At 38.2% G+C, this 16,281-nt stretch overlaps 1 protein-coding gene across 3 annotated transcripts in view; it reads right to left on the bottom strand.

Moving 5' to 3' along the window:
• rasa1a (RAS p21 protein activator (GTPase activating protein) 1a) overlaps nucleotides 1-14,992 on the bottom strand; it is a 36,466-nt gene extending 21,474 nt beyond the window's left edge. Inside the window, exon 1 of one of the 3 annotated variants that reach the window (XM_015023164.1) lies at nucleotides 13,808-14,992. In XM_015023164.1, coding sequence (XP_014878650.1) covers nucleotides 13,808-14,301 — 494 coding nt within the window. In that variant the 5' untranslated portion in view covers nucleotides 14,302-14,992. Of the gene's footprint in view, nucleotides 1-4,191; nucleotides 4,568-13,807 lie in introns of those variants that run through there. The other 2 variants (XM_015023165.1, XM_015023166.1) reach the window with 2 other exon arrangements.
• Between the last annotated feature and the right edge of the window lie 1,289 nt (nucleotides 14,993-16,281).

The raw sequence follows: 16,281 nt of genomic DNA, 5'->3' as shown, positions 1-16,281 counted from the left end.
AAAACGCCTTGAAACAAATAGATCAGAGTCACATATTAGTAGGACTGTAGGATAATATCGATATCGCGATATATATCGATATTTTCCTTCCTAGAAAAAAAATCGATATTCATCCGCAAGTATCGTAACATCCAACTGTCATCTTGCTCACTCACTACTTGCTTCGCCGGGAGAGTGATTAGGTCATGAGGCTTAGAGTGATTCCTTCAGATGTTAAGTGTCAAGGTTAAAAAGGTATCAGACTATGCAGAGCAGGGTACTTGGTGCACTTTATTTACTTTACAAATGCATGTAAGCTACAGTTTGTACTGTTTCAACTAAAAGAAACATGTTTTCTCACCACTTCTTTGATTCTTTTTGTCCAGCTGTTGACTTTAAGTCTGTGTCCACGTCCCACCAGAGTCAGGTATTGTGTAGTTGGTGCTTTTAATCAGTTTTCAGTTAAATTAATTCAATCCAACCAACTCTATAACAGTCACAAAATGTCACCAAAATCATTCTGTCCCTCTAAAATCTTTCAAAAAAATCGCAAAAGTGTATTGAATTGTATCGTTTGATGAATATCACAATATATATCATATCGTGGACAGAATATCATGTATCACTGTATCACTACAGCCCTAATGGTTCTACCATCCGTTTCAGGAATGGGCCGTCATGTCAGCACATATGTAGCAAGGAGAGCAGAAATATCTTGGCTCCGCTGAGTAAAGCCGAGCCAGCTTTTCAGCAAGCAATTCCCCCGATGGTCAACAAAAGATGGGAAAAAAAACTTCCATTTAAAAAGCTAGCAGATTTTTTTTTTTTTTTTAATTTTCAGTGTTTTAATGCCATTATGAAATTCGGTTTTAATGCAACTATTTTATTAACTACACAAGGTTCTTAGTCATAGATGTGGTGTTTGATTTCGTTTCTTGCCATTTAGCAAACAACAGGAAGACAACTGGATACTATGTTATAAAATAAAATCATAATATGTGATTTTACAAATACCTCCTGACCAGCCACCGCCCCTTCCCAACACACACAAATGACAACAAGATGAAAAAATGCTAAAAAAAAAAAAAAAATTATCAGCTGATATGGTTAAAACTAATATACCATGCATCCCTAATATTTACAATCATTTAGAAATTTGTGGAGGAGCTGAGAGCACCTTATTGTACCAACATGTTACACAATAATGGCAGGTGTAACTGCAGACATTGTTATGGTCTACTACAATAGCGTATATGACTAATATTCTTTTGGCAATTTTTGATTTTTAGACCTTTGCCGAGGCAGATAAGATCAGCGGATAAGATGGGCTTCACAGTTAAATATCAGCCAATCACCGAGATGAATCTGGTCGATTTATTGTTGCGCCCTACTGCTGAGCAAAGGAACGGTGCAAGTAAAATTCCTTAAGTGTCACAGCTGAAGACTGTGAGCAGCCATAACTAATGGGCTTCGTTTCCAAAGTGCATTTGTAAAAGAGGAAGCTCTCATAGGAGATCATACAGATTATGACCCACTGATTAGGACAGACATGAATATGATTAATGCAAATCGCTGAGCAACAAATTCAGTTTGCTTGTTTAGCAAAACGAGTCAGTAATTAAAACAAAAGAGAGTGTGCCAATCTCTATGCAACAGCAGTGCGTTTAGGAAGGGGCCAACAGTGGCTGCGTCACCACATGGGGGAGGGAGCCCAGCCAGAGGCTCTGCACCGTTTGTTAACTTCGCAACTGCGGCTGCGCTCGAGTTCTCGTGTCGTTCCAGTCCTGGTACCTGCATGTGGGTAATTACACACACACAGACCAGCTCGACAGTGTGTAAGCAGCTTCTCTGTCTAGGTAATTCACAAAGATGTGACTGTGCAACATCTGGAATACCACCAGGCAAGATCACATGTGTGCCATCATTTAAGCTTCAATCCAAATGGATTTAGATCTTTAGAGGTTTACAGACTAATCACTCAATAACTAATCTACAATTGGTAAATCAAAAACAACATGAAAACATTGCTAAAGTGCTGTGTTTTTTTTTTTTTGAACAGCTCTTAACTCTATATTTAAACTCTCACCAAAGTGCTGCACAGCTGAACTGAAACATTGAAGTCTGCATAATATTAAACACATTTGTAATAGAGGAACAGTTGGGGAAACAGAGAAGGCAGCTTTTTCTGAGCTTTGCCAGTTTTGACGCTCGCCTGCCCTGCGTGTGCAAATGCAGCTGATTTCACATTTCCCTCTCAACCCCCGCAAAGCATTTTGTTTAAAAGAGAAATGTCCAGAAAGTAAATGGAATGCATCTTTAATGCTTTTTTGGGGAGGAACTAGGATGATAAATTAATGAATTAGTCCTTGGTAAAATTTTGAGACGCTTCGAGCCTAAAGTTGAACATTATTTTAAGTGCCATTTTATTGTTACCACAGAGTCGGAATCTGGAGCTGGACTCTTGTCTTCAGGGGAAATTAGAGCAACAGGACAGAAAAATTGCTGTGATTCGCTTGAGGTAGACGTCGTCTCTGCCTCTGTCGGTCCGTCTGCCTGACTCATTAAACTATCATGTCGTCCTCCACTGTTGCTATGGGTGCATCTGTACTTTGACATCTCAACAGACATGCTGTCTGCCCTTATCAAAATCAAACAACAAAAAATGAATTAAACCCAACTTTATTGTATGTCATCATTCTCTGTATGCACAACTGATATGTTTGTATATAGTCAATGTATTTTTATGGGAGGTTTTTGTACGACACACCAACAAATAATGACACGTATAGTTTAACTTCCCTCGTTATTTGACTATCTACAAAACAAAATCTTTAGCTGCACAGTCGAGGCTCAACTGGAAATCACAACAATAGAGCCAACTTCTGCATCACAGTTACAGATATAACCAGTCTTTAACGGTCAGATATGCAGCATGGAAAAATTAGCGTCCCCTTTCACCTGCCAATCTTGAAAAACCATCGACGTGGATCTAACACCAAAAGGCTCATTGGTTGTTTCACAGGACTTCCTACGTCCTACAATAACCCTTTATTACATTTTTTTTTAAAGGAACAATCTGTAGCAAACAGAAAAACAACTAAATAAAGAATTTAAAGGTACAGCAGAGCTCAGTCATTAGTCATGTAATGAACCAGCAAATGAATAAGAGTCACAAATTCAGTCGTTTGAAGATATATTAATCGTCTCCAGTCAAACATCTGCAGCTAATCAATTTGACTAGCTGCGTTGTTGCAAATGTTCAGCATTTGGAGCGCTAATAACTGAAATAAAAATTGTTTTTGTTTACATTAACAGGCTAAAAATGGCGTATTTGACACAACATTTGGGGTTGGATATGTTTGTGGTTTACTTCATCGCATCAAAGGTTTTAAATCAGGAAAAGATCACGTCGTACTGAAGTCAGTCACATTAACATTTAAACTTTGTGCAGAAAGCAATTAAAAATTGATTCATAAAACAACATATTGTGACAAAGGCATTTGGGCTGCATGAGATGAGAAAAATATACGATATGTGGTGATGTCAATCCACACTGCGATGATGGTATTACTTGGAATAAACGCTTACAGAGTTAATGCTGTTCTACTTTTAGTTTATTGCACTCACCAACCCCAGATAGTGACCACAATGACATTTATATAATCAGATTTATTGTAATACATGCAATTCTTTGTCCTGTTAATAATGCTGTCACTGATGCCGTGATGATATATTCACAGCATATTGTAAAAACCTACTAAGGAGAAGCAATAATCATAATACGGAAAAAAAAGTTGGTTAAAACGTTTATCTACTAAAAATAACTTCTAACCGCATGATTTGGATTTCTTCTTTTTCAGTTTGGAACAATCTATCCTCTTGGTGGTTCTATGAGGTGTTGAAAATGTCTTATTTTTTAAAATAAAAAAACTAAAAAAAAAAAACTATTGAGTTTAATTGAACAGATGCAATCCTGAATCCATATTATTGACTTGCACTTCTTAAAGTTTTATTTTTGGAGAAGTGTGGCGCTGAGAGGCTCTGCTGGGAGGGATTCAGAGCCAACAAACTGTTTAATACGTTTTTATCATCACTACAATAATTACCTCAAAACATCCTGAGAAACTTTTGAGTGCCCGTCTCTACTCGACGCTATAAATGAATGTTGGGGATTGAAAGGAAACTTTAAGGCTGAGTGGAAGCCTCACTTACGCCGAGTTCGCCCTCTGCTGCATGTCCCTCCTGTGTCCCGTACTCTCACAAGGTGCATCCACTCCACCAATAGCGCTGCTGCCCTGGTAAAAAGTGCAAGCTCCAGCGTGGGAAGACGACCAAAAAAATGTCTAAATCCAATAAAGGCATTGGGGCTTCCCCCAGTTGGAGCCCTGACACAGTCATCTCTCGAAGCCAGGTACAACGAGCAACATCCGTGGGGAATAATCAAACGGGAAGACAACAAAGACCAAAACTGGCTCAGGTGGATTTACTTGATTAATCAGTCTGATCAACCAGTTCAGTAACGACACATCTCGATCTTATTTTAAAGGTCGGTTTAAAGAAAGACGGTGGTGCTGTAGCCTTCTGGTCTTTGCTCCACTTAATCCTGCAATGATTTCTCTTCCTCCGACTCGCTCCTCTTTCTCTCTCAAAAGCACACATCCTGAGCATGCTGCCTATTGGTTTCTCTACCACAGGGAGGCAAGGATAGGGAGTGGCATATGTTAACAGACAGATGTAAAAATACCCATTTAGGTGCAACCTATGAAAATTTGAACACACCGACACACGAGCTTCAGCTACATTAACATTGACACACAAACTCACAAGTTTGTCCATCTGAAGTGTTTCAAAGTGGTTTTAGTCTCACTCCAAGCGCTCACTTGGGAAATGAATGAAAGTCGTTTTGATGCAAACACCGTTTAGGTTTATGAACTCTAAACTAAAATCCTCTAAACTTCTGTTATTGTTGTCTATTCATGTTTAAACAGATAAAACCAAGCAGGAGATGACTGATGTAGGAGATAATTTACGATTTTTATTTATTTTTTTTGTAGTAGTACCGTTACACTTTTCAGATTGTTTTTGTCCTTAAATCGTCAGAATTACATTGACCTACTGGTCTTGTATTCTGTAATGAGTCTACTGTCGGATGAGGAAATCTTAAGCCACATGATCACCAGGATTCAGTAAAGCACCCATGATGCAAGATGAACCATCATAGCTGTTTACTTTGTGCAAGCCAAGACGATGACAGGACAAGTGCCAGACGTCCGACTGATGAGTGCAAGAGCCATCTATGTGTCCGAAGCAGTGATCTGCGTCAGCGCTAGCCAACCAGTGAGACAGACGAAGATGGACGGCGGAAACCCAACATGTTGGCTTTCCTGCTGTTAGTCAGTTTGCCTGAAATAACACCATTAAATCAGAGGTAATAAGCTTCACTGTGACAATCACACAGTTTTCCTTCTGAGCTTTTAATTTCTAAAAGCACAACTGCTGGAAAAGTAAGCTTACGTTTCTAGTCGAGCACTGTTATTAGGGCTGCAACTAACGATCGTTTTAGTTATTGATTATTCTATTGATTATTCTGAAAATCAGACGGAAAAACTTGGCAGTGGACGACTGTTTCACGGTCACGATTAATCGTTTCAGCCTTACTCGTCATGCAAACATTTACAACTAATCTGCCATCATTTGAAAATGATGCAGATGGTTTATTAGTGGGAATGAATAGCTTTATTAAAACAGCAAATTGTTTGTAAAATACTTCAAGTATATTTATTATTAAAATGGAGACAACAAATTTTTCAATATGCCATTTTTAGTAAGATGTAAATGTTTTCCGAACTTGTTACCCCATCTTCATGCATGTTTATCGAAATTTAGAAATGGCTGTTTTTTTTTTGTTTTGTTTTTTTTTTGTTTTTAATCAGAAAACCTTACTGGTTGAATGAAAAATTATCTCCAGGTATTCCAGCGATAAGAATTATTTTGGCCTCAACACTTCTACACTTTCACATTCGGTGCAGAAAGAAAGCTTCCCCTCATGAAGTGAGTCGGCAATTTCTCTTCATCGTGTTTCACCGACTCGGTGCTTCACTTTTTTCTGAAGTTCTTTTACAAATCTTCAAATTTTCTTCCAACTTTTGCTTTTCTTTTCTCCTAAAAAAACGAATGATTTCATCGTGTAATAGCAAGCTTTAGTATTTGTGTGAACGCTATGAATGACAAGGCAATTGTGCAATTTCATAGCAGAACATTAACAAAGGCAGCAACAACCCAATAGAGGTGGTTCCCAGGCAGTAGTACAAAGTAAGTACTGTAGTCACTCAACATTTGAATGTTCCAGAAATATTCTAGCATTACCATTAAGTCTTAACAACAGGATGGCGTAGAAAAAAAGCATGGTGGTAGTGTGAATGTCAGATGAGGATACAATATTGTATAACAAAATAGCAATGCATTCAGACCACAGACTTTGCCTTGCCGGTGCAAAACCGATTTTACAGCTGGAAAACTGGGGGTGGATTTTCAGCCAGCACGCCTGACAAACCAGCTCTAAGAAGGTTTCTGCAGATTTACCAAGTAAAGGAGTTTTAAGACCTTTTTTAAGACCAAAATGAATAAAATGTAGAACCTACATCACAACAGAAACGTGCAGAGGAAACGCGAGAGTGGATTTTAAAGGTGCCACGTTCTCAAAAAAAAAATGTATCACAAGTACTATTATGCATATGCTCCCTGCACAAGATACCTGCGTTTTACAAACATGGAGGAAAATTAAAGGAAACAGATTTTAAGTGGGATTAAAACACGGAAACAAAATGAACAATGCATAAAATACAACAATGGACTCTGCTGTTAGAATAAGACGTTGTGCCGTTTTCGCATTTGACGCAAACGCCTCCAAACAACAAAAAGGCCCGACTGTACAGAGGAAAGTGACTCGTATATAGTCGTGTTTTCCTGAGGAAGATTCACTGAGAGCTTATTGAAGCCATACGGCCTCAGAGCAGAACTGGAGAACTTCTTTACATTAAGTTAAATGCTGAAAGAGAAGAAAATATTGTCCAAACTGCAGCGCATACAAAAAGTACAGGAGCCTGTGCGTTGATCACACATTACGAAAATCAACAGCGTTAAAAGCAATGAGTTTTCACAGGCTTAATGTGTTAATTTTGACAGCCCTAATAAAAGCATAGATTTATATACGCGCTTGCATTACTTGGAAGTGTCAGCGTCCCCATCTAAGAAACTCAACTTTCTGTATTAGCGTTGAGATTGTGGGAAATGTCTCCATCAACGCATAAACAGCTTAAAGAGCTTCCGAAGGTCTGTATAAGTAATTTTATAAACTATTTGCTGAGCTCACCAGCCAAATACTTGTGTAATGACTGAAAAAGGCTCACTAATATAGTCCTTCCACTTTTCCGAGGAGGAAAATACCGTTTAAGAGGATATGATCTGAATGGTAACAATGTGCCGGCCTTACAGACTGTGTCTACTAGCCACACAAAAGTAAACAAGACAGTGTTGATATTAAATTAATACGGTTGCAGCAATATTCCTCATTCAACCAGCAAATCAGGTAAACTCATTAACGCTGGTTTTACAATCCCACCATCTAATCAGGGAACCCCTTCATGGCTTAAAATCTCCTCTAATCTTCGTGGAAACTCAAAATCAACCACTCATTTCCCAAAGAGTTGTTAGTTTAATCTGAGGCACAGGCCCGCGTGTTTCCAAAGGTGGCAGGAACTCACGGTGTTGGGCACGGGTCGCACACTCTATTCAAGAGTACGTAAATCTGTGTGGACTTGTGAATGAAAGTCACAGTGGCCATTTGTGTAGAATTTATAAAGAGAGATTTCAGAGATCTTCAGCGGTTTAAAGACTGTGCTTTCTTTATTAACCACGCAGGTTAAGAGCTTATCTTTTGTCTTCTGACCTGCTCATATCTTGGCAGAATAATGAGACTGTGCTTTCTGAGCCAGAATGATTTATTGTACTGGTTGGGTTAATTGAGAAATTTGTCAAAATGTTCACACTTCAGTTTTTTAGTCAATCCCTTCCTACCGAAATGTACATGGATGTCTTCTGGAGAAAAAAAAAATGTTGTATGGCATTACCAGTTAAACTCAATTTCTTTAACTACATCATCACCTTGGACTCCACAGTATCAGGAAATCACGCAATAATATTTAGGTTTGGGAATCATTTCAATTTAAATGATTCTCAGCTTATCAATTTGAAGTCTATGAGTTTTTTACATTTTTTGAATGTCATTGTGAATTTTTATACAATACTACTTCCAACTACTTAATAAATATCCCATACCTACTCTAAAATATAAATTCAATCTTTTCTAATCAAATTAATAAATCTTTATTCCAGACAGAGGGGTGCATTTAAAAAAGTAAAGAATGAAAGATAAACATACAAAAAGATAAAATATTGGACCAGGAATCACACCTATGACCTATAAATCTAAATTTAAAAATCTGAATGTTTCTGGGCGAATTGAAATGTTAGTAACGGTTCCAATTCATTCTCAAGACTTGATGCCCAAACCTGACGATAATAGAGATATCGCTGTTAAATATTACACTTTGATAAACCAACATTTACCTCATTCTTCTTCGACACATCTGTGCCAGGACTGGCAAACTACAATTCAGACGCAATTCAAAAATATATTTAGCTCATTCTGTGTAGCACACCGTCTGCATAGTGATACAGACACAGGAAACTACTATTTAGTTTTGTTCCTGCTCTAAAGGTAATTTTAAGTATGCTCAGACGTCTTGCAGTGACAAAGTTGGTGTCATTCATCCAGTAAATGTTGGCTACATGTTTAACAACAGTTTTAAATACTTCAGCCGTGGCGGAGGCCATGATGCAGGCTTGACAGGGCAAGGTGTTGATGGAAAGGAAGAAGCATGAGAGCGACATGGGTGAAACGTAAATAGATGACTTGACAAGATCCAAAATCTTGTTTCTTTCTTAAATTAAACCCTTTATTTATTTAGAATAGATCACTGCTCAATATTCCCAAGTATAACTGATCATCATACAATCAGTACCACAAATAAAAAGTAGTACATGCTAAAGTTTTTTTTTTTTTTTTTTTTGTTTTTTTTTTTTTTAAAACTGTTTCCCAATCATCATATTTTCCACACTATAAGTTGTAAATTTTTCATATTTTGACTGGTCCTGCATCTTACAGTCGGGTGCATCTAATGTTCTTTTTTCCCCTCTTTATACCGCATTTTTTTTAAATAATGCGACTTATAATCTGGAGCGACTTAGAGTCCAAAAAATATGGGAAATTCTCATCGGGGAGGAGAAAGATTTTTGTTAAGACTAATCAGACTTAAACTTGACTCTTTTAGATTTTTTTTTTTTTTAAATAAAAGTTGTAATAGATACTTCAGAATTAATTGTGAACTTTTTACATTTTGAGCAACTTAAACACATAATATACTAATTTCACTGATAATTGCTCACTCCTAATTTAGTGGAGTAAAGAATTGTCTTAATCAGAACATGATTAATCTATTGTTTAGCTTAAAATAGGTACACAGAGTCCAATCTCAATCTGACTGGGGTACCAGAGCATTTTTTACTTTCTATATTTAACTTATTGATCAGGACAGTCAGTCTTCATTGTCTGCTCAATTCAAAAGCACTACATGTATCAAATAACTTGCAGCATAGTTGCTACACGGTTACTAGTTAAAGATCTGCAAAAAATCCAACAGGAAGACGCTGGTCGAGCAGGTCTGGCATTAAAAAATCCAAATTGTCAGGTCAGACTTCAAAGAAAATTTGCAACACCTGCAAAACCCTGATTAGTGTCCATCTGGTGTATAATAAAAGCTTTATAATAATAAGTTTTTCATGCTCTCCAGGATGGAACCATGTTAGAGAAATGTCCCTGTCTTTTATTAGAGATTTAAAAATAAAGTGTTCTGGGTGAGTGGGCACAGTGTGTCATGCAAGTCAAATCCAACTAAAAAGGAATCACAATGCACACTATAATCTAGAGATCGACTGTCGATTTAGCTTTTACTTAACCAATATTGGATAAAAATATGACTCTGGGACATAGCGCCAAGGAGATATATTACATTTACAGGTCATAGCATGCCAGACGTAGAAAACGTGAAGACTCCAGATGGCTATTTTTACAACAAAGCTGTGTAACGAGGGTGACCACTCAGCAGAGACGTCACAAGTTCCTATTTTGCTATTCATCTCCCAGCATTTTTTCTTTTTTTCTTCAAATGCCAAAGACAAAACTTGCCAGGCAAGTACTCAGCTGTAAGTTAACACACCCCGTATGTACAGTAAGTGTAGGGCTGATAAGCGAGTTACCTTCGTGGTATTGAAATGGAGGAGGGTTGCTGTAACCACAGCTTTGACAAACTATTAAACTGTCAGTGTCAAATAATTATTTACATTTCTCTTCTGCTTGCTAATTATAGCTCTCACAAAGCAGTCACCTGTTTTGGTGGCAGCTGGCGCTACAATTAGAGCAGTTAATGTTATGGTACCGACCAGTAGCTGAGCATCGCAGTGTACGCTAAAAACAACAAAAAACACATTTTTTTTGACACGTTGTACTTTCACCAACAGGATTTGTGAAAGTGTCGCAGATTTAAATAAAAAATAAAAAATCGAATGCTTCAACGTTTTCTCAATGAAAACGTTGAGAATGGAGAAAAAAACAATAAGCATCTGATCGGAAAATGGTTTAAAAAAAAAAGAAAATATTGCTTATGTTTACTTTATATGTGCCTGACAGATTGGGTTTTAGATCAAGGAAAAGTAAAGTGAATTTACTCCACATTAAAAGCTGCCATACCTTTCAACAGCAAAACAACTTCATACAAACACACTGATGTATTTAACAATGCCTACAACATAATATACTGGCTTTGAGCCAGTGTCTTTATGCACTGATTTGAAACAGGCTCGGAGAGGAAGTTGCTGTCCCTTTTTAACAATGTTGACACTTATAAAAGGACGTACTGTTGTGCCAAATGCGGTGTTTCAGGTTTTTCTTCGCCTCCGCTAAACACCTAATGCAGACTTCAGAAGCTTCTGACAATAAGAAGAGAAAACAAACAAACCCGTAACCAGCTGCTAAAAAGCTCCTGACGAATTCCTGGACAAAAATATGCAAGATCGAGGTGAATAACTGAATAATTACCTTGTATTAGTGAAATAAAATCTTCTAAAAAGGATTTCTAATGAATATTTAATTGAGACGATCCTTTGTGGTGGACTGACGCACGACCATAAAAACACATGACAGAACAAAAGGAAGGGGCAGCTTTAAATGTAGGGGCCTTCCTGAAAAGCCGCCGGTATAGCACATGTAAATCCAATTAATTCATTAATGGATTACACAGTAGAGCACTGAGTTACTGAAATATTGGATAGCTGCAGGCCTAAACAAAAACACTTGGCTTTAAGCAAACACACACACAGGCTCAGGATCTGAAGGTGTGGCAGACAGGTATGTTACCGTACGACAACAGAGGCCAGTTGTTGTGCCTGGACGCTTGGTAAATTACAACCCGATAACCGTAGGTTTTAAACTGTCTAGTCATAATTTACATTTCTCCTCTGCTGACACCATCCTGTAGGTGTCACCATGTACGGAGCTGGACTCAAAGCGATGGCTGGTTGTAAACAAAAATCTGTAGCTTAGATATTATTTAGCAGAGTAGTAGATGTACCTCTGCAGAAAAAGATTTATTTTTTTTCTGTCCACTTCCACAAGAATCACAGTTTAACACCATCCAACAGATCAGTCATCGGACTGCCCAACTCTGCTCAGTTTATGATTTCATACCTCATTTCATACCTCTGGACTGATGTTTTTGGTTTGTTTGATTTTCTGCTCCGGGTTTCTCTCATCAGTGGGAAATCAACAGCATCAGATACTGATACGAGTACATCAGACTTTTTTGACTGACTGGGTCAAATTAAAAACATTTAAAAACTCATAGTAATCGATATTTAGCCATCATTTTTTTTTAAATTATACAATATATTCAATTGTATCCGATTTTAATTCCGTTTGTTTTATATCCAATGAGCCAAACATCACACGACAAGAAGATGAATACTTTTTCGCTGCCCTGAAGAAGTTTTGAAATCAGGACACATTTCTGCAACTGAAGCGATCAGAAATCGGCGAGACTCTGAAAGGTGCGTGATCCCGAAAACACTCAGTGGAAGGAGAATCCTGCAGCAGACACACTCCAACGCCTCCCATAACTCTTTATCACACCGTTTCCAGACAGCAAGACGCGTTGAGACCAGGAATAAAGCTTTGTTAATTCTCCTTCTATTGATTGGTTTAGTTGCCGCCATGATCTATTCTGTGCATAAAGTTGAAAATGTTTACGAAGAGGTGGTGTGTGTGTGTGTGTGATCTGTCAAAATGACAGATGGCCATCAGATTTTTTTCTTCACCATTTCAGAAACCCGCCAAAAGTGGAGATTATTCAAGTAATGCAACCACTGGTGTAAATGTGTCTTCATCAGCTTTTCAAAAATAAAGTTTTCTTGCAAAGTGTGCCCCCTGTGAAAAGATTCATAACATCTGCAGTCACGTACATGTTCTACTTGTGAATGAACTGGCCTGAAATGGTTCTGTCAAAAAAAACTCGTGGTAAAGTTATGAGGTAAAAAGCTCATACAGTTAACATTAATTCAGAGGTTTAGACTATTTTATCCTGAAACACCTGGTTATCTAGCCTAATTAAACCATGTTGATGTTTTTTTTTTTTTAACCCCGTCTCTAAATAGAATCGTTAGAAATCGGAATCGAAACGAGGAATCGGAACCGTTCAAATTCAAAAGACGCCCGACCCTTCGTAAAACACATGGCTGATCATTTTGACAGTAATACAGTAATATAATGCGCTAGCCTCATTTGGAGGCTTAAAAACAAGGAGTGTTCTGTCGCGTGTAGAAAATGTCCGGGTTGGCAAGGGTCCTGAACAAATTGTTTTAAACCTGCATGCAAGCAGAAAGTTAGTGTTTCAAAGCACTGCTTTTTAGAAGATAGCACATGAATCTGAAAAAGCATGCACAGGAACTCCAAACCTTCACTCAGGTCTGTCTGATGTTTGAGGACATTACAGTTCCACTGTGAACTAGAGAGATTTAACAAGACCCTTGATGTCAAACGTATGAAACAGTGATAGACTATGTAGCTCATGCCATAAACATGCTCATCATGTTGTATTTTTATCTTTGTGATCTTTTCATACTCAACTATCTTGGAAAAAAGAGTGGTTTGCCATGGGACATTTCATAGACACTCTCCATTACGTCATACCCATCAGTATTTAGAACAAAAGTGTAATTATTAAGTTTATTATTAAACTTGGCTACCTATATCATTCAAAGGAGCACTTAACCAGCAAGTCAGGACATATTTATAGACATAGACTTTCAGCTGCACTATTAAAATTAATTTCCGGCTGCCAGAACCTCTTCTGAAATGATAAAAATATTCCAAACATGCAAATGATACGCAGCACTCCAGGAAACTGTGAATCGAGGATCATAGATACTACCGGATACTGAATATCAACTTCCACATTAGCCGAAGCAATGTTTAGAGACTTTTAAAACAGTTGCAACTGAATTATTAGTAGACTGAGACAAGTATGTAACAGTAGAAAAGGAAGTCGGCACCAAATAAAAAAAAATAAATAAAAAAACTTTTTGCTTGCTGTTGGTGAAATTACAATTGCTCGGTGTCAAAGAACAGCGCGTCGTTTTGAACTGGTGTCATACTTACTGGTTCGTGGGAGGTGCAGAGAGAGGAAACACCAAATCTTCCTCATCCCCCCAATCCGGCAGGTCGCTTTCATCAATGGGGGGCGCAGGTGGCAGAGGTGGGAAGCTCGAAGAGCCATCTGGGCCTGTAGATGTGGGTGAACTCCGACTGGTTGGACTCTCCGAGGTGGGAGAGTTGCACATGCCGCCCCTTGTCCCTGAGTTGGTTCCTTGGAAAACTGCCTGTCCACCACTCCCAGCTGCGGAGAGCACTGATCCCGTTATATCTCCACCAGGCACCGGAGAGATACTTGTGTCGGGAAGCGAGTCCGGAGAAGTGTTTGAATGTTGGCGGGTGGTTTGGGTCGGTTCTTGTCCCAGATCGGTGACTCGCACTCTGTTATGCTTAGGATAGTAGGGAAAAGGGGCCGTCTCCGGGCCTCCTCCTCCGCTTGCCACCCCTGTCCCTGTCGTGACCGAACCCGCATCCTCACTGCTGACCTCTGTAGCCATCATGTTAGAAAAGTACGCAGAGGGGGAAAAGTCCAGAAGGGAACCTGCCCTTCCCCTCTGTCCTCAGAATAATCCTTCAGTGTTTGGGCTTCGTGGAAACAACACGAAAAGTTTCTGAAAAAACACGTTTAGCTAGCAAGCTAACGTTAGCCAACAGCTAACTTAGCTCCCTTAGCTTTGCAGCCCCTTCGCTCGCTAACGCTAGCAGCGTCGAGACACTTGATGAGTTCTTGCTGACTAGGTCTTCATTGTTTCCTGAGTTTAAAGTTCACACAGAAACGGTACTTGGAAATAAACCACGCACAATATGCTCAGAAAAATACCTGTTTTCCGATTTTTTTTTCTGTTTTTAATTCGGACCTCACCCTTAGACCAGGCAGACCACTTCTCGAGGAGTGTTTTATTGTCACTGTTGTGTGTAATCCCCGTCTTTTTTTCCAGTGTTGTTGCTTTCTTTCGTTCTTAGTTCGGTGCCTTAAAATAAAAACCGAAAACGGCCAATCCTTGTCGCCTAATTCTTTGAATTATATGTCGTTTTAGGCTTGAAAAATGAATTCTGTTGTGCAAAAGTTATGCTTTCTTGATCATTCCCGCTAAGTACGCTGTTATTTCTGGGTTTCAGGGCTGGTGGCTTGTTGCCCGCTGCTGCTCTGCTGCTTTTTCTCTCCCCTCCCTCTGCCTCTCTTCTTCAATCACAAAGCAGACACAGCTAAGTGAACGCCGAGCGTAGAAACTTTAATCCATTTCATCTTCAATCGGTGTTAGCTCGTCAAATACCTCACGCTTGTGATATGATCTTAAACTATGTCATTGTTATAGTGTTGAAAGAGATCGCCCTGACAAAACCGGTGTCCTGGCACGCAAAAATTATTTTTGATAGATATTTTGGACCCTGAGCTTGGTAAGCACATTGAATAGTGAATTGTTTAGAAAAATGATGATAAATAAGTCATTCTGGTCAGATGAGATGGAATTATGGCAGAAACATTCCTCCATAGTCAATAGGCAAAATGCAATGGTGGAAAACTAATATTTTTTTTCACTAATGTCAACACACATTCCCAAAGTGAAGTATGGTGAGGCAGCATCATGCTGCAGGGATGCTTTTTATTCATTTGGGAAAGGGAAAGTGGCCTTAGCTGATTGGAAGAAATAGGATAGTGGTGGAGGAAAATCTAAAAAAAAATAATAATAAAATAATAATAAAGCTGCAGAAAAGCTGGGGCAGTACCATGATCCCAAAGATGGAGGCAGAGTTAATATTAGATGAGAGTTACTGTAATTTTACTTTCACTTTATTTAGGTAAATTCACATTTCACAAAGAAAAGAAACACAAAATACTCCTTTAAAACCCCATAATTTACCCAAAAAAGGGAATAGGCTGAAGCCAAAGCTTGCGCTTGCCTACCCTGTTATGTTGATTTAGCATAATAATGAGATATATTTTTCCTTCCACTTTACAGTTCTGCATTATGCTCTGTGTTACTTCCTTACCTACAATCCTCATAAAAAACACTGAGATTTGTGGTTCTATTGAGAAAAAGTAGGAAAGAATATCAAAGCTCCTGGAACTATAGTTATTAGTCTCTATAGGTTGGAATCTGACTTCAAAATGATTTTTAGAATTTCTTTTGGTTTGATCTAATAGTGAAGACAAAAAGTTCAGACATGGGGTAAGAAATTAAATGATTTTTTTTTTATTCCTATTTTACTCCCAGAATCCTGAAATCATTAGTTATTCTTTTGCCTTTTGAGTTAATTTTGTGTGACAAGAAATTAAGTCATCTCTCATCTTGAAAGCTCATTCCAGTCGAAAATATATTGTAGTTGTTAGAACAACATCTTGCCCTAAAACTAAACTAAGTTGAAATGTACATCCCCATGATGTTCTATGGCCAGAATAAAAGTACCTTTTGGAAATGCCAACCTTTAAGATTGTGTAAAACATATGATGTTTTAAACTCACTTTTCTGTATGTCTTT

Source organism: Poecilia latipinna, unplaced genomic scaffold, assembly GCF_001443285.1.
Source record: "Poecilia latipinna isolate Pla-1442-1.1 unplaced genomic scaffold, P_latipinna-1.0 Scaffold3219, whole genome shotgun sequence".
Lineage (NCBI taxonomy): Eukaryota > Metazoa > Chordata > Actinopteri > Cyprinodontiformes > Poeciliidae > Poecilia > Poecilia latipinna.
This window is presented reverse-complemented; position numbering and strand designations above follow the sequence as displayed.